General features: G+C 41.3%; 1 protein-coding gene across 6 annotated transcripts in view; it reads left to right on the top strand.

Moving 5' to 3' along the window:
* The first annotated feature begins 438 nt into the window (after positions 1-438).
* The window catches only part of LOC306936106 (uncharacterized protein), a 28,906-nt gene continuing 9,485 nt past the window's right edge, over positions 439-19,859 (top strand). The window contains exons 1-4 of one of the 6 annotated variants that reach the window (XM_079519544.1): positions 439-740; positions 4,031-4,282; positions 5,514-6,773; positions 12,605-13,918. In XM_079519544.1, the coding sequence (XP_079375670.1) occupies positions 545-740; positions 4,031-4,282; positions 5,514-6,773; positions 12,605-13,881 (2,985 nt within the window). In that variant the 5' untranslated portion in view covers positions 439-544 and the 3' untranslated portion in view covers positions 13,882-13,918. Of the gene's footprint in view, positions 741-4,030; positions 4,283-5,513; positions 7,204-12,604; positions 15,156-19,859 lie in introns of those variants that run through there. The other 5 variants (XM_079519543.1, XM_079519548.1, XM_079519547.1 and 2 more) reach the window with 5 other exon arrangements.

The following is a 19,859-nucleotide window of genomic DNA, read 5'->3' as shown; positions in this document are numbered from 1 at the left end:
CGAGGACATTAGGGACGGAAATCAATATGATAGATGAACTGAATCAAGAAAGATGAATTGAATTATACACTGTTTTTAGGCAGATTATGAAGCACTTCATTTGATTTGATAGACAAACTGAATATGCATTGTTTTTAGGTAGACTATGAAGCACTTATTTATTCTAGGATTGTGTGTTCTGTTTCTTTTCTCACCTGTCCCTCCCTTTTTTAATGCTGACCCTGGGAGCTGCGCTCCAAGATTTCCTATGCACTTGTGCAAATAAAGTATATTCTATTCTATTCAATTAGAGAATGTGGAATAATTGTTATTTTGATCAAAGTTGGCCTGTAAGAATATTTTTATTACAAAAAGGTATTTTCTACCACCAGGTGGCGGTACTCTGGATAAGAGCTGATAAACACATTTAGAAAAAACATTGTTTACCCGGAAGTGCAACCCCGGAGCAGCTCTCGAAGTTTTAGGAGAGCATCAGAGATCAGAACTGTTTGTGATCATAAAGAGAACCATTGCTCTCCATAACGCCGCTTAAATAGATACCAAGATGAGGAAAATTCAAGGTGTTCGGGTCCTTGTGGAGCAGTTTCTGTCTGCGACTGCTGATCAGATCGTGGAAGCTGTTGAAAAGATGATCTCAGGCTACGAGGAAGAAATGTTCCAGTCTAAACGAAAGATCAGTCGACGACGCGAGATGCTCGATGCTCTTCTACAACCTGAGATCAAGTTAAATGGAACATCAGGTATGTGATACAATTAGCCCTGACATGATTGAAAATGTCAGAATCTACTACGAGACAGTGTAAATCTTAAAATGGGGGGAATCTAGAGTTGCAATATACATAGCCCTGAAACATGACTGCCATGATAATCATCATGACCATGGCAGTCATGTTTCAGGGCTACAATATACATAATATATAATACCATCCATTAACACTAGCCCATTCATCCAAATTGCATCTGCTTGAATTAAACGACGTCAAACCAACATTGCAGCTGTAGGGAATGCTTAAATAATTGTCCTTTCAAACTGCAAAGCGTTTGATTAATAAAAATAGACAAGTATTATGAGCTGCTTTCAGCTAAGACATTCCGTGTCGTGCTGGAGTTTGGAAGCACCAGTTTTTATTAACGGGTCGTGCTGCTGCCTCCTGCATTATGTGCAAATTCGAAACGGTGACTTCCAAACTCCAAAACTAAAGAAAATAAATCGCCTGCATAGAATTTCTTGACAGTAAGTAGCTCATATTCATAAAATGTCTACGGTGGATTTTTATTAAACAAACGCTTTGTAGTTTGAAAGAGGATAATTCAAGCTTTCCCTACAGCTGCAATGTTGGTGAGTTTAACGTCTAATACGTATACAAGCAGATCGCAAATGCAATTTGGATGAATGTGCTGTCAATGGATGGAAATGGTAACCTGACTCCGCCAGATGGGGCAGCAGTAATGGTATAGCAACTCTAGATTCATCCCATTATTTAAAATCTAGTGTTTCAAATTCCGGCTAGAATACCAGCACACGTACAACTTTCAAGTACAACTCAATACAAAAACTGTTACAGTGAGTGGACGACACCATAACGCATTACACTTGTTTACAATAGGGCCCACCATTTTCAATTCATCAAAACATTTAGAGACTTACGAATATACACAACTATAGTCAAAAGGAAATCATCATAGGAGATAAAGTGAGGCCAAGTAGTAGCCTGACCAGTTTGTTTTGGGAAGTCTGGAGCCTTGTTTTGTGGTACCAAGCATAGTCGAAGAAACCTTGTACGACTACGAGGGCTCCTGTTAGGGTCTTCAAGGTGTTTTCGTGTGATAATATTGTCACCCACTCTAACCAAGAAGCCATCTGCCTTGTTCAGTGTTAGAGATGATTGCCTCAGCCACAGCCAGCCTCTAATGTAAAACGCCCACTTAAAATCATATGTTTATACTGCTGGTGAAATTCAGGGTGAAATCATGGTTTAGAAATTCATAGTTTTTTTTCCCGCTCTGGTCCATGGCTCTTAAATGGTCCATAGCTCTGGTCCATAGATCTAAAATGGATAGGCATTAGAGCTATGGACCAGTTTTAGCCTGGGGTAAAGAAAATGGTCTTTCCCATAGAGTTATAATAGCGTACGATCCTTTCGATCACTTTCAGAGCGATTTGTTGGATGATAGAAATATTGACAACCAAGAAAAATCCATCAGGACATCTGGAACACAATCGTTCAGCCGCCCTCCCTCCATGTTACAAAACATTGTTACCGCGGCGCAGTGTTTAATCGCCTGGTAGAGACACTATAGATATGATCATTTAAACTTAACGTAATATCAAAAACCAACAGCCATTAAGTCATCAATAATGTTTATATAACACATTGTAGTGAATTCTAAGTTGGAACTTGGCACAGAGCCATTATCGTTTGGCAAAGTGCGGTCATTCACTTTAAACTGTATTTTCTGTACTTTTGAAACCGCTATGGTTTTGTTTGTCTTGTGTATAAACTCATGCATAATAATACCCTACTTCCAAACGAATGGTGTCGGTAGCCTACTTGGAATTCACTAAAACGTGTTCTATAAACATCATTGATGAATTAATGGATTAAAAAAAATATATATATATATATATATATATAAGTTTCAGTGATCATATGTATAGAAAAGTGTCTCTTACCATGCGAATATATCAGGCCATTGTGTTGTGTTGGATGATGTCCAACAGTCAAGGAAAACATTCCAATCGGACTCTAGCTTTTATTTTCTAAAGTAGCATTCCTTGTCGAGTGGCAACAAGGATCTGTGCCTGTGATCTGGCAAGCCATGACGCCTACTTTGAAAATTGGTATTTTAAAGCATCTGCGATTGAAAACCCAACAACCCACTGTTTTTTCCGGTTGGGAGACCTGAACTTTACCCCAGCTCCACCCCCAGCTATATTGACACCCCTGATGACACAACGATGTGTGTATGTAGTTGAAAATTAGTCTAAGTTTACCCCTAAATTAGCCGTGGCTAAAATCAGTTTGAATTTATACCGAATCTAGCCAATTGCATTTAATTATTAAAAGAATATTGATAATAAAACTGACTTTCATTGTGCATGACTGATCTCCATGTATTGGATTTTATTGCATATCCAAAGGCTCTTGTCAAATAGTTGGAAAATGGTTCTTCAATTATCACTACAGTTACTGAGAAATGGCTACTGGACAGTAATACGTTTTTCAATATGCCCTGAGATAGATACCTTATTGTAGCTTTAGCCTGGCTAACCACCCTCCCTTGAAATCACAATACATTTCTTTCGGAATGAAATGTATTCAAGGTGGAGTGGTTACTTAACCCGGCTACCTTTTATTTTTCCCACAGGGAAATTCAGGCTCCAGACACAGCACAGCAGTAAAGGTTACAGATTGAGGGCATAATTATAGTAGGTGCAGGAGAATAACAGCACAGCACAGTAAAGATATACCAAGTTCAAACAAAATATTATTACATAATATATTATTATTATTATTAAGTATATACACAGAAATGTATTATAGCACTACGTAATGACAGACTGACTACAGGACTACTTTCCTGCTCACATATGTCTTTATCGAGAATAACACAGCCTCTCTCCCCTTCCTTCCCAGTTGTGTTTCTTCTTTTTCTTTGTTTATTTGCTCTGTATTGTTGTTACTGTTGACTGGTATTGTGGATGTTGTGTTGTCTGAAAAAGAAAATCCATTAAAATACTAATCACAAAAAAAACAAGTATACACAGAAATACTGTATACACCCTATGCGATCATCCTACCCAAGCTGTGTGATCTCAAATCAAGAAGTGAAAAAATCCATTTAATCCAACCAGTATGTTGAGCCAGGAGACACACGCACACTCACACTCCATTCAATCCAAAGAGTTTTATTGGCATGACAAAACATACGTTTACATTGCCAAAGCAAACTATGGAACCCCCCCAGCACACACGCACACAATTTGTAATTACTGCTGAATGTTCTCTTCTCCTTTTCTACTCCGCAGAGGAAGCACAGCTCAACCTCTCTGTGGTGTGGGAGGAGGATCTCCTCACTGAGCAGCAGCAGGAGTGGAATTCCTGTGAAGTCTCTGTGAAGCATTTTCTGTCTGTGGCTGCTGATAGGATCATGGAAGCTGTTGAGAAGATGATCTCAGGCTACAAGGGAGAAACACACCAGTCCAAACGAGAGATCAGTCAACAATGCAAGATGCTCAATGCGCTTCTACGACCTGAGATCAGGTTAACTAGAATACCAGGTACAGTTATGTGTTCAAATGTATCTGATTGATGTGGTGATATTAGCCCTAGAATGGCTGATATTCCAGATACACAGCCATAGAGCCAAAGTTATGCCTGCCCAGTAGCAGACTGATCGTGTCAGTATTTTAACTTGTATCACTGTGCTGTACTGTACTGTACTGTACTGTACTGTACTGTACTGTACTGTACTGTACTGTACTGTACTGTACTGTACTGTACTGTACTGTACTGTACTTGCCCAATAATTAATTGCTGTGACTTGGAGGCAGATATTTTCCTAACTGCCCAGCTTTCCGGGTTTATGTGAACACACACATTTGCTTGTGATTGGCTGATCACCCCATAACGATGATTTGATTGGCTGAGCAAAGTACATATTGAAGATAAAAGTGAGGGCAGAAAGTTAAGATGCCAAAAGTGATTGGCCGGAATGAGTTTGGTGATGATTTGATTGGCTGAGCACGGAATTGTCAGCTCTGTAGCAGTGGCCGGCAAACTTTGTTCTTCTGGATCGGACTAGTGAAGAAACACGGGGAATGGGGGGAAAAATGGGATGACCAGATCTTATGCATGTCATTGCAGGCTGACAAGGCCATACCCTTCCTAGTTTGATAGCATACCATAGCATACCATTGGTTACCATAGTATCTGTTGAGATGCTATAATTACAGGGATACTTCAATTTTTTTATATCTTTGGATTTAATATAGCACATCCAAAGGTTCTTGGATGTATTAGTGTCCTATATGAAAATGGTTTCTTAAATTGGCTTTTTGGTTACAGAGAAATGTCCACAGGACACTTAAAGGTATATTCAGTGATTTGACTTAATCTAAATATCACTTATTTTTTCTTTTTTTCTGGATAATCCTCCCTACTATAGAGTGTGCTGACCATATAAGGAGTTCCTCCCTGTCCCCAGTGAGCCCCTGGGGTCAAAAAACCCTAGTTTTGGTGGCGGGTGGCAAAGCCTTCATCCAATCAGGATGAGAGGGGCCTTCCACCAATCATGATCGAGTGGGGTGCACATGCTGTTGGCCGGTTGCACTTCCCCCCACTGTAGAGCGTGCATGTGCACATTTTGTTACCGGGGCGGACTGGGTGGTTTTCCAAATCACTCAAATCACTGAATGCTCCTTTAACATTTTGAAGCAAGAACCTTGAGATGTGTAGTGTACTGATATTTAATCATTGCTGAATGTTAACATCTCCTTTTATGCACCTCAGATGAAATGGACAAAGTAGAAGAACCTCTACCTGTCACTTCAGCTGAGCAGATGCCCATAGAGTCTGATGAAGAGGTCCCATCTCCAGGATTCTCTGAGCCTGAAAACGAAGATGACGATGTCTGGGATGCTACTCAAGATGGAGACAGTGACAGAAATGAAGCTACTCAAAGTGAAGAGTGGTGGCCAACGCCAAGCAAACGACATCGCACAGTGACTGGTAATACACCACAGACGAAGAAAAGATCCTGTGTCATCTGCAAAGTATGTGGGAAATCTTTTCATTATCTAGGCTCATTTCTGAAACATTTGGAAAGTCACCCTAAAGATGACTGTGGGCTGTGTGGGATGCACTTCAAGACAGAGGAGGATTTTGAACTTCACCTGAAAACTCACAAGAATGAGATTGTAACTCGCAAGAATGTGAAAGTAGTGGTTTGTGATATTTGTGGAAAATGCTTTTCCTCACAAGGCAATTTGAAGATGCACATGAGGAGCCACACAGGAGAGAAGCCGTTCACATGTGAGGTGTGTGGTAAATCCTTCAACTTTCGTCAAAATATGACAAGACACCTCACGACTCACACTGGAGAGAAGCCTTTCAGATGTGAGGTGTGTGGTAAATCATTCAGCTATTACGACAGTTTGACAAGACACCACATGATCCACACTGGGGAGAATCCATACGCATGCACCATCTGCAGCGAACATTTCATTAGGTACTCTACATTAAGAAAACACATGCGGACTCATATAAAACACAAAAAAGGAACTGTAACCAGTACCACTCCTGTATATGACGATGGGGATGATGATGCAGAGGTGATCACAAAAGAGCAGCTGGTGCAAATCATATGTAAAGTGTGTGGGAAGGATTTTCACTCCAAAGTCTCATTGGTGAATCATCTGGAAAGTCACCCTAAAGATGACTGCGGGCTCTGTGGGATGCACTTTAATACTGAGGAGGATTTTGAACTTCACCTTAAAACTCACAACGATGAGATTGCAAAGGTTTGTGATGTTTGTGGAAAATGCTTTGCCAAACCTTTCTATTTGGAGATACACATGAGGAGCCACACGGGAGAGAAGCGGTTCAAATGCAGTGTGTGTGATAAAGCTTTCAGACAACGCAACTCCTTGACGCGACACCTCAGGATCCACACTGGGGAGAAACCATTCTTGTGCCCCACCTGCAGTAAATTCTTCACATGCAGCTCTAATTTAAGACAACACATGCGGAGATGCCGTTACAGTACCACAGGTACAGTTTCTTTAGCAATTGCAGAAGATATTGGGCCTTAATTGTCGAATTTAGGCCTCCCCCCTCCCCCGAACACAAGCCAACTGTGTTCGTATTGACGTTCGACAGGCTCCGCATGTACCACCCATTATGTGTGTGGTTTTAGGAGGGAGATTAGATAGAGTGGATGTAATGAAACAAACTATGTAATCAAAGTCAATTCCACTTAATATGTGAAAGCAGCTAGGAAGGTGACTAAAATGGAGGAGGAAATTACAAGAGTTGTTCCCAGTCAGTAACAGTTGCTACTTTTTGCTATTGTTTAATTAACCAAAATAAATTATGTTCATGGCTAAAAAAAAAAAAAAGACCACCCCCTGGGTCCACAGACCCATTACATTGAAAACAACAGTGATGTAAATAACATCACTGATTATTGATGGAGATTAGGTTAGCAGGTGTACATATTGGATAATATAGATGAAAGAGGAGAATATCCTGTGTTATAGTAGGCCTATACCTATTGGGAGTACTTAGGTCCCGCCATACAGTGGTGTACTACAGTCACCATTATTAATTTGTTTGGCTGGTACAGTAAATGATCACATCAATTTTTCTTTCTTAGAAATATGTACACAGTTTGAGCTGTGTCTGTTTCATTGCATCTTTTAGGAATCAATGAACATTTTGGAGTGCAAAATGCTGTTGTTCAAATGCTAACAATTCACCTTGATGAATGATTTATGGGTTTAAATGTATAGTTGCAACATTCTCCATATTCAGACCGCAGCCATCTTGCCAGCAAGGTGATACTTAGGTGACACTTCCCATAGAGAGCCCATTCATCCAAACAGAAAAGTCCTCTCTAATTATATTGAACAACGTCAAAATCACCAACATTGCAGCTGTAGGGAAAGCTTGAATTATCCTCTTTCAATCTGTGAAGTTTTTGTTTAATAAAAATCCACCCTAGATATTTTATGAGCTACTTCCTGTCAATAAATTTGTTGCAGATGATTATTTTCTAAGTATCAGAGTATGGAAGCGCTTGTTATCAATATAGCAACCTCCAGCTGTCTCCTGCATTATGTGCACATTCAAAACAAGTCGTACGCATGGGCCGTTGAGTGATAGTCAACGAGCACTTCCAAACTGCTCCAAACATGTGAGGTGTGTGGTAAATCCTTTTAAAACTATCGACACAATTTGACAAAACACTTCACGATTCACACTGGGGAGAAGCCTTTCAGATGTGAGTTGTGTGGTAAATCATTCAGACTTCAAGAGAATTTGACAACACCACCTGATCCACACTGGGGAGAATCCATACGCATGCACCATCTGCAGTGAACATTTCATTAGGTACTCTACATTAAGAAAACACATGCGGACTCATTTAAAAGTAAAAAATAATCACTACTCCTGTATATGAAGATGGGGATGTTGATGCAGAGGTGATCACAAAAGAGCAGCTGGTGCGAATCATATGTAAAGTGTGTGGGAAGGATTTTCACTCGAGTCTCATTGGTGAATCATCTGGAAAGTCACCCTAAAGATGACTGCGGTCTGTGTGGGATGTACTTTAGTACCGAGGAGGATTTTGAATGTCATCTGAAAACTCACACGAATAAGATTGCAAAGGTTTGTGGAAAATGTTTTGCCAAACCTTTCTATTTAGAGAAACACATGAGGAGCCACACAGGAGAGAAGCGGTTCAAATGCAATGTGTGTGATAAAGCTTTTAGACTACCCATGTCCTTGGCAGATCACCTCAGAATCCACTGGGGAGAAACCATTCTCATGCATCACCTGCAATAAATGCTTCACAACCAGTTCTAATTTAAGACTACACATGAAGAGATGCAGATCATTTAAAAGATGACCACTCCTGTAGGAGAATGTAACTACTCAAGGGGGATTTTAATGCAGAGGTGGAAGATATCAAAAGCAGCCGTAAACTGCAACACTTTGACCTCCAGATCCACACTGGAGGAGACATACTTGTGCACCATCTGCAGCACGAGTATCTCCAATTTATTCCCATACCATAGTTTCTTCATCTTGTATATCAATTATGTGTAGCTCAGACAATGGTTCATGTCTTTGAGGGGTGCTAGCTCCTCCTATATACAGGTTTAATGTTTGTCTTTAGTTCAATGTTTGTTTAATAAACCATTGACTATGAAGGGAGAATTTACGTCATTGTCCCTCATTACGTCATATTGTCTCTTTATTGTTAATGGCATTTAATGTCTGTGTTGGGCTGTTGGCAGTGCTTGGCACCGTTTGTTTTACATCACCTAACCAACATGGTTGTTTTTAGTATAGGTAGTTACATTTTGTAGAGAAAGGCCTAACCAGGGACTGGGGTTGCAAATTAGCCTTGGCTATAATCCAAACTAAAACAAACTATGTAAAACGCAAGGGTTTCATGTTTTTACAACTTGATACATTGTTTTTTGTATTGTCCCTGTTAAAACATATATACTCACTACCTTCTGGGAGAACTTTGATTCCTCCATACCATATATGTGGTGTACCACATTCACCATTATTCAGTTGTTTGGCTGGTAAATGCATCGCCTCAAAAAACATTTTCCAAATATGTACACAGTTTGTACTTTGTACATTTTGTTTGTTTCACTGCATCTTTTAGGAACCAATTAATATTATGGAGCGCAAAATGGGTCTGTTGTCCTAACAATTCGCCTTTATGGATTTAAATGTATAGTTGCAATATAGACCACCGTGTCTAGTCTTTACTTTTTTGAGGGCTCCTATATTCAGCTGTTAGTGCAGATTTTCGTCTTACACAAACATTAAACTTCCATTGACAATGAATGGAGAATTTACTGTGGACGAGCAAATCGACTATTTTCCTCCTACACAAACATTAAATTCCCATTGACAATGAATGGAGAATTTTTGGTGAGCAAATAGGCATAGTGTCTATTTTACGTCATGGTGTACAATGATAAGAGCGCCCCTCACTTCACACGGGTGTGATTCTTGTAATGTTTAGAGTTTAATGAGAATTTTGTAAGCTGTTTGGTGAGACAGATTAAGTTGTATTAATTTGCAGATGCTTTATGCGGACAGCCCCGCCCTCTGCTGTTCATGCCAATAGAAGTTGCTTTTGGCGTTTATGAAGCAACCGGAAGAACGCTCTACTTCCGCATTTGACCAACAACAGTTGGTGGTCAAGTGCAAACGAGCGCTCAATGTTAAACCCCAGGGGCGTGGGGTTTCCTCGTGCTAAATACAGGGGCCCGCCTGCAGTTCCAGCTTCACCACTACGTCTCGCGGCTTCAACGTTAGCAAGCCTTTCTGGGGGCTTGCATGGGGCACCTGTGGGGGATTCTGCATTCTTACTGGATAACTTCAATGCACACGTGGGTAATGGGGTGCAAACTTAGTTTAGACTAGTCATTGGTTAGACTTAAAGGAGAATTCCATACTAAAAGGCTTTCTTACCTTTCTTTGTAGTTGTTACGTCCCCACCAAAGAGGTCCAGGTGTTATTTTGTGTTTGTGTTTTGCTATTTCCCCTACCATAAGCCCTAAATCAATTGCATTGAATTGAATGGGGCTATGGGGTGTTGTGCTAATTCACTTATTTCCATCGCTCAAAATGATATTTTTTTTGTATATATCCTCTCTTCATAATGTAAATAATATCCCAAGCGGCACACTTTACTACTTATTTCGATGGAAATAAGCGAATTAGCACAACACCCCATAGCCCCATTCAATTCCCATTCAATTCAATGCAATTCATTGAGGGCTTATGGTAGGGGAAATAGCCAATAAGGAGTTTTTGCACAAAAAAACACCTGGACCTCTTTGGTGGGGACGTAACAACTACAAAGAAAGGTAAGAAAGCCTTCTAGCATGGAATTCTCCTTTAAGGTTGGTACACTTGGAGTGGCATGATTGGGAGGACCCTGTTCTGGACAACGATCACCATCTGGTGTTGTGTTGTTTCAGATGGCAGGGGAAGCCTCTGGACAGACCTGGAAAACCCAAGTGCATAGTGCGGGTGAACTGGAAACGTATGGAGGCCTCACACCTCAGGAAGGACTTCTCTGGCATCCATGTGGAATTTCAATGTTCAAAGCTTCTATTGCTGAAGCTGCGACTGTGAGAGCTGTGGTTAGAAGGTCTTAGAATATGGGGTAAGGCGGTCCTTGTTGAGGGCCATCCAATCTCTGTACGCCCAAAGCGAAAGCTGTGTCCATGTGCTCAGCAGTAAGGTGGATTCATTTCTGGTCTCCGCCAGGGCTGTGAAATTGGCGTATTGTCACCCATCCTGTTTGTGATATTCATGGACAGGATCTCGAGATGCAGCCATGGAGGAGATGGAATACGGTTCCCGCGAGCTAAGGATTGCTTCACTGCTTTTTGCATATGATGTGGTCCTTATGGCACCATTGGTCCGAGACCTTCAACTCTCACTGGAACGGTTCGCGGTCAAGTGTGCAGCGGCTGGGATAAGGATTAGCATCTCAAATTCTGAGACCATGGTTCTCAGCAGGAAACTGATGGATTGTGCACTCCGGGTAGGGAATGAGACTTTGCCCAAGGTGAAGGAGTATCTCAGGGTCTTGTTCATGAGTGAGGGGAGGACGTAGCGGGAGATCAGCCAGAGAATCGGAGCAGCAGTGAGCGGTATTTCAGTCGCTGTACTGCATTGTTGTGATGAAAAGAGAGCTGAGCCAGAAGGCAAATCACTTGATATACAGAGCAATCTCTGTTCCTACTCTCACCTATGGTCCTGAAGTGAGGGTCACCGAAAGAATAACATTGCGTATACAAGAGGCCGAAATTAGTTTTCTCATACGGGTGGCCGGCCTCTCCCTTAAAGATAGGTTGAGAATTTTAGTCATACGTGAGAGACTCGGAGTAGAACCGCTGCTCCTTGACTTGGAAAGGAGCCAGCTTGGGCATCTAGTATGGATGCCTCCCGAGCGTGGGAAGAGACCACGTGGCAGACCAAGGATCAGATCATGATGGGGGGATTATATCTCCACACTGGCTGGGAACGCCATGGGATCCCCCAGGAGGAAGTTGCTAATGTTTCTCTGGAAAGGGAAGACTGGTAATCTCTGTTGGAACAGTTACCCTTGCGATCTGATTCCGGATAAGCGGTTGAAGATGGATGGATGTTTGATTAGTACTTTATCAGTTGTGTGATTATGTGATCATAATAAATTCTTGTCACTGATATGCTGTATCCTTATTCTGCTAAGGAACAAAAACAGCATGGTGAAATCTATCAGAAAGGGCCAAAATGCGTTTTGGTAGGGTCATACTTAGGCCTACAGGCCATTTTCAAAACCTTCCTTTCATAGAATTCATTGGGAGTTTTTTTCTGTTATTCAGGACATATTGAGGATACAAAATCAGCTGAGTTTGGTTTCTTGTCACTGATATTGTTTGTCTTTGTTTTGCTAAGGAACAAATACAGCTTGGTGAAATCTAGCAGAAAGGGCCAAAAAACTTTTTTAGTAGGGTCACTTACAGGCCATTTTCAAAACTTTCCATTCATAGAATTCCTTGCGACTTGTTATTCAGGACATATTGAGGATACAAAATCAGTTGAGTTTGGTTTTGTTGCAATTTGTGGGATGTTGACCCCCATTTTTGCATAAAATGCCTGGACTATGGAGGAGGCGATGCTTCCTGTATCCTGAAACACTTGTTGAGTTCTCAAAGTTTTGCATCTACTATTGTTTGTGTTCAAGAATTTCTTGTTAAATGTGAACGCAAATAAAGAAGTTAAATTGTTTGTGCGTGTGCGTGCGTGCGTGCGTGCGTGCGCTGAATGTTCACTTCTCATTTTCTGCTCCTCAGATGAAATAGACATGGTAGAACCTCTACCTGTCACTTCAGCTGAGCAGATGATCATAGAGGCGGATGAAGAGGTCCCATCTCCAGGATTCTCTGAGCCTGAAAACGAAGATGACGATGTCTGGAATGCTACTCAAGATGGAGAGAGTGACAGAAATGAAGCTACTCAAAGTGAAGAGTGGTTGCCAAAGCCAAGCGGACAACATCGCACACTGACTGGTAATACACCACAGATGAAGAAAAGAGAAAAATCCTGTATCTGCAAAGTATGTGGGAAATCTTTTCATTATGAAGGGTCATTTCTGAAACATTTAGAAAGTCACCATAAAGATGACTGTGGGCTGTGTGGGATGCACTTCAAGACAGAGGAGGATTTTGAACGTCACCTGAAAATTCACAAGAATGAGATTGCAACTCACAAGAATAAGATTGCAACTCGCAAGAATGTGAAAGTAGTGGTTTGTGATGTTTGTGGAAAATGCTTTGCCAGACCTGGAAATTTGGAGATGCACATGAGGAGCCACACGGGAGAGAAGCCATTCACATGTAAGGTGTGTGGTAAATCCTTCAGCGTACGCCAATATATGACAAAACACCTCAGGACTCACACCAAGGAGAAGCCTTTCAGATGTGAGGTGTGTGGTAAATCATTCAGCTATCCTGCCAGTTTGACAAGACACCACCTGATCCACACTGGGGAGAATCCATACGCATGCACCATCTGCAGCGAACATTTCATTAGGTACTCTACATTAAGAAAACACATGCGGACTCATTTAAAACACAAAAAAGTAACTGTAACCAGTACCACTCCTGTATATGATGATGGGGATGTTTATACAGGGGTGATCACAAAAGATCAGCTGGTGCAAATCATATGTAAAGTGTGTGGGAAGGATTTTCACTCCAAAGTCTCATTGGTGAATCATCTGGAAAGTCACCCTAAAGATGACTGTGGTCTGTGTGGGACGCACTTTAATACTGAGGAGGATTTTGAACTTCACCTGAAAACTCACAATGATGAGATTGCAAAGGTTTGTGATGTTTGTGGGAAATGCTTTGCCAAACCTTTCTATTTGGAAATACACATGAGAAGCCACACGGGAGAGAAGCGGTTCAAATGCAGTGTGTGTGATAAAGCTTTCAGACAACCCTGCGCACTGACACAACACCTCAGGATCCACACTGGAGAGAAGCCATTCTCGTGTACCACCTGCAGTAAATGCTTCACAACCAACTCTAATTTAAGACAACACATGAAGAGATGCAGAATCATTTAAAAGATGACCACTCCTGTAACCACCTCCTGTAGGGGATGTAACTCCTCAAGGGAGATGGTAATGCAGAGGTGCTCTCTTGATATTCGTGCACCATCTGCAGCTTGACTCGAGTATCTCCAATTATCAAATCGTTTTTTTGTATTCTGTTATGTTACGGCTGTCCACACCAAGCACTACAACAATTGAACAATCATTGAACTCTGTCGTCTTTGTAGTTGTTTGTGCACTCTTCCATACACTTGAATTAGAACGATTTTTAAAACAATATCTTTATAGTTAAGAGTGCTTAGTGTGGATGGCCCTTTATTGTATGTTAACATAGCGTTTTCGGTCATGTTTTCTTTAAGATTACTTTTAGTGAATCATCAGTGCTAGATCTACAGTGCTCAACATATAAAATGCTGTTTTCCTCTTGTGATAGGGGCCAGGGGTGAATGGTGTTTTTGTTTGTTTTTCTCTTGGGAATTGCACGAGTCCTTGATAGTTGGATGCTTTTATGCTACATAGAAGGTGGAAGCAATGAAGACTATTCACAAACGTACATCATTATGTGAATTAAATGTCCCCTTCAACAGTTACAGTACCACAGGTACAGTTTTTTAAGCAATTGCAGAAGATATTAGGTTTATTGTTGAATGTTCAAGCATGCTCTGATCAATGTGTACTTTACATGGAAAAAAATAATAAAATAATAACCTTTTTCCAAATATTAAATAAACACATACCAATGTAACATTGAGATGCCCACTCTTCAGTTTACCATTGGGATGAGTGAAGCTCATAATGTGTTGGTTTTTTTTTAAACCTTTTTTCTCCCCAATTTAGTTGTTATGCCAATAGGCTACACAGGAAGGTTGGATAAAATAGGATAAAATGATAAGAGTTGTTCCAGTAACAGTTGCTACTTTTGCTATTGTTTAACTCAAATAAATGTTCATATGTTTTGAGAATTTTCCCAAAGTAGTTATGCTTACGTTAATGTTTTTACTACCTTTTTTGATATAACAGAACATGACATTCTAGATTCCCAAAAGAAAAGCATGCATTTAATTCACTGAAACGGGGACAAAACATACATAACATCACTGGAAATACAAAATGGCTGATGGAGCTTAGGTTGGCAGGTGTTCATATTGGATAATATGGATTTGAAGAGAATATCCTGTGTTTCTACTCACTACCTTTGAACTTCAGTTCCCCCATACAGTATATGTGGTGTACCACATTCACCATTCATTTGTTTGGCAGGTAAATGCATCACATCAATCAAATAAAAAATGTCCCCCAAATACGTACACAGATTGAGCTGTGTGTCTGTTTCACTGCATCTTTTAGGAAACATGGGTTTAAATTTATAGTTGCAACATTAGACCACCGTGTCTAGTCTTTACTTGTATAATGTTTAAAGAGAACTTAAGGTGTTTGGTGAGAAAGATTAAGTTGTATTCCGTTGCAGCTGCGTAATAGTGTTGTACTCATCCACCACGATCCACTATGATGCTTATGATAGATGGTCCACCTAGCTCTCATCTCGAGGCATAATCCAATTTTTATGAATGTGAAATTTAACATTCTGCATTTTCTTTAAAATGTTGTGCTTTACATTTTGTACTTTAGCCATTGGAATGCTGGAATTTTGTTAGCAAAGCAACTTTTATTACAGTCAGAAAGTTATTCTGGATATTCTTCTAATCATTTTCTTTTCCCTGTTATTATGTTTACATAATTATATAGAAGCGAAGGTGATGGAAAACATAGTCTATGAACAGGTTGAAAAGTATCTTGCCACAAAAAAAATATGTACGAATTCCAATCTGGCTTCAGAACATCCCACTCCACTCCACTGACACATGCCTCCTCTATTTGAGCGACCACATCAAGCACGAGGTGGATGCTGGCAAATACTGCAGCATGGTCATGCTGGACCTCCAAAAGGCTTTTGACACCGTGAACCACTCCATACTGGTTAACAAGCTAAAAGCAATTGGTTTTGATAGCACATCAGTGAGCTGGATGCAATCCTACCTGGAGGGGAGAGAACAGATGGTGGAGGTGAACGGAACACTGCCCCCCCCCCCCCCCCCCCCCAGTGAGCTGTGGCGTTCCTCAAGGAAGAATACTAGGGGCTTTACTGTTCCTAATATATGTAAACGACATGACATCAGCTTGTGACTGCAACTTGTTCCTGTTCACAGATGACTCAGCACTACTGGTCTCGGACAGGAACAAACTGTAGGTTGAAAAGGCCCTCAGCTCTGAACTCGGTAGAATCTGCACCTGGCTCGCTGATAACAAACTATGTTTACACCTGGGAAAAACTGAATCCATTCTCTTTGGATCAAATAGTAATCTCAGCAAGGCAGATGGCTTCTTGGTTAGAGTGGGTGATAATATTGTCACACGAAAAGATGAAATTACCTACCCTGGTTCCATCCTGGAGGCAAATCTTTCCGGTGATAAAATGGCCACCAACGTAATCAAAAAAGTCAACCAAAGAACAAGATTCCTATACAGGATCTCCTCACTGATCAACAAAAACACCTTGAAGACCCTATAAGGGGCCCTCGTAAAAGGTTTCTTCGACTATGCCTGCACCTCTTGGTACCACAGCACCTCAAAGGCCCCGAAAACAAGGATCCAGGCTTCCCAAAACAAACTGGTCCGGCTGCTACTTGGCAGTACAGTTGCAATGGGTTTGGTCCACAAGATTCGATACACCACCAAGATACCCATGTACCTGTCTAAATACTTCCTTAATGTCAACGAAGTCCACACCCACAACACCAGAGGCAGATTCAGATTTAAAAAAAGGGATTCAGCACAAACAAGGGACAAAATTAATTTTGCTCCTATGCCACCAAAATGTGGAACGCCCTACCAACAGTCATTAAGACATGCGAATCCTTTGACTCCTTCAAAACCGCTCTCAAAGGGCACCTACGGACGGCTGCAATTCGAAACTGGCCCCCGTAAAATCTGATTCCCCCACCCACCCCCTTTTCCCCTCACTGTATGTTTTTTCCCCTTTTTACCTCCACTATGATTTCCTGCTTTTGGCTACATGTTTTGATGAAATGAAAATGGTGGGCCCTATTGTAAACAAGTAGAAATGCTTTTATGCGGTCGTCCACTCACAGTTAACAGTCTTGTATTGAGTTGTGCTTGAAATGTACTGCAATTCTGCAAACTGTTAATACATATTTCAATCAATCAAACCTTTTCTTTATAGCCTACTATGCAATCATTTCATTTCAAATCACATGTTTTGTTGTACACAGGTTGGGGCTTGCCCTTTAGGCTTCTTGCCCTGATCCTGATCCTAGCACTTTCATTTTTTTTATTTTATTCTATTTTTTCTCTACGCATCTTCCCTTTTGTGCAGTTTTTATACTGTGCTAAATACATAAATCAAATCTAAATGCTTCTACCACCAGGCGGCGGTGCTCTGGATAAGAGCTTCTTGATAAATGGGTTAAAAAAAGAAGAAAAAAAGGGTCAACCAAAAGTGCAAAAGTGCAACCATAGACATATATACATAGACGCCCCTTCCGGCTCTGAGGCGTGTGTCAAAATTGAAGGCACAATTTTCCCGACATTCCTTGCAAAGCATTAGCGGAAGCAAAGCGGAAGCTTGTCAAGCTTCCGCGTGCGTAACATAAGTCCCGGAAAAGACGCGCTGTGATTGGCCAGTAGTCACTTGAGTGACAGCGAGAGACATGGAGGAGTCACATGAGTGACGTCACTTGGGAAGCGACGCAGTCGCCTTCAGCAAATGCCTTCAGCACTTCTAAATAAGAAAGCTGCGGAGAACTGTTGCTTTGTGTTCACTCTTTAATGTTTTCTGTTAGTAATCTAATCCCCCCTGGCTCTGATGTTGTATTGTTAATAACTTTGTTGTTTGTGTTTGTTTGTTTGTCTTGTTTTGTAATGTATATTGTCATGACTGTTATAAAGATTTGTTAAAAAAAAAAAAAGCCTTCAGCACTGCACTTCCGCCTTCATTGGGATACACGTCGCTCCAATGAACTGCAGCGGCAAATGAGGCGTCTATGTATATATGTCTATGAGTGCAACCCCTTGCAGGGCAGCGGAAGTAAACATTGACTCGTCCAGTGGTTGGCTCCGTCTTGTTGGCAAATCTAGAACTTCCTGTTTGAGAGCTAGCAAATTTAAGACATCCGGTTGCTTTCAGAATAAAAGCATTATTAATTAAATAATTATTACATTACATTATTAGTATTATTATTACATTACAGTTATTGTGAAGACACACATTATGTTTCTGTGTAAAAATAAGTAATTAAATAACGTAAAAAGTGCCCAAGTCCATTCACTGGAGTGCATGGACTTAATAAAGTGGATGCTGGACAAAATCCCTGCTATGTTTCGACTAGTGTGACATATGCACGCGTCCGGGGAGACATCCTCTACAACACCACACTGTCCGCTAAGCAGCAGAGGTGTAAAACAAAAATTGGCACCAGGTCACAGGTCAAAAAACTTCCCATTTCCAGACTACAGTGGACTAAAGTGGACACTGGACAAAAACCCCTGCTATGTTTCGACTAGTGTGACATATGCACACGTCCGGGGAGACCTCCTCTACAACACCACACTGTCCGCTAAGCAGCAGAGGTGTAAAACAAAAATTGGCACCAGGTCACAGGTCAAAAAATGTCAAAAAAACTTCCCATTTCCAGACTACAGTGGACTAAAGTTGACACTGGACAAAAATCCCTGCTATGTTTCGACTAGTGTGACATATGCACGCGTCCGGGGAGACCTCCTCTACAATACCACACTGTCCGCTAAGCAGCAGAGGTGTAAAACAAAAATTGGCACCAGGTCACAGGTCAAAAAACGTCAAAAAACTTCCCATTTCCAGACTACAGTGGACTAAAGTTGACACTGGACCAAAATCCCTGCTATGTTTCGACTAGTGTGACATACGCACGCGTCCGGGAAGACCTCCTCTACAACACCACACTGTCCGCTAAGCAGCAGAGGTGTAAAACAAAAATTGGCACCAGGTTACAGGTCAAAAAGTGTCAAAAAAACTTCCCATTTCCAGACTACAGTGGACTAAAGTTGACACTGGACAAAAATCCCTGCTATGTTTCGACTAGTGTGACATACGCACGCGTCCGGGGAGACCTCCTCTACAACACCACACTGTCCGCTAAGCAGCAGAGGTGTAAAACAAAAATTGGCACCAGGTCACAGGTCAAAAAATGTCAAAAAAACTTCCCATTTCCAGACTGTATTAACACAGATGCACACACATACAGTAAATTGATCAAAAGTTACTACTAAACTATTAAAGTAGATTCTCAGTCCACCTTAAGCTTAGCGGACAGTGTGGTGTTGTAGAGGAGGTCTCCCCGGACGCGTGCGTATGTCACACTAGTCGAAACATAGCAGGGATTTTTGTCCAGCGTCCACTTTAGTCCACTGTAGTCTGGAAATGGGAAGTTTTTTGACATTTTTGACCTGTGACCTGGTGCCAATTTTTGTTTTACACCTCTGCTGCTTAGCGGACAGTGTGGTGTTGTAGAGGAGGTCTCCCCGGACGCGTGCGTATGTCACACTAGTCGAAACATAGCAGGGACTTTTGTCCAGCGTCCACTTTAGTCCACTGTAGTCTGGAAATGGGAAGTTTTTTGAAGTTTTTTGACCTGTGACCTGGTGCCAATTTTTGTTTTACACCTCTGCTGCTTAGCGGACAGTGTGGTGTTGTAGAGGAGGTCTCCCCGGACGCGTGCGTATGTCACACTAGTCGAAACATAGCAGGGATTTTTGTCCAGCGTCCACTTTAGTCCACTGTAGTCCACTGTAGTCTGGAAATGGGAAGTTTTTTGAAGTTTTTTTACATCTGACCTGGTGCCAATTTTAGTTTTACACCTCTGCTGCTTAGCGGACAGTGTGGTGTTGTAGAGGAGGTCTCCCCGGACGCGTGCGTATGTCACACTAGTCGAAAC

This window comes from Electrona antarctica, assembly GCF_951216825.1.
Source record: "Electrona antarctica genome assembly, chromosome: 14".
Classification (NCBI taxonomy): domain Eukaryota; kingdom Metazoa; phylum Chordata; class Actinopteri; order Myctophiformes; family Myctophidae; genus Electrona; species Electrona antarctica.
Note: the sequence above shows the minus strand (reverse complement) of the source record. Positions and strands in the feature narration are given on the sequence as shown.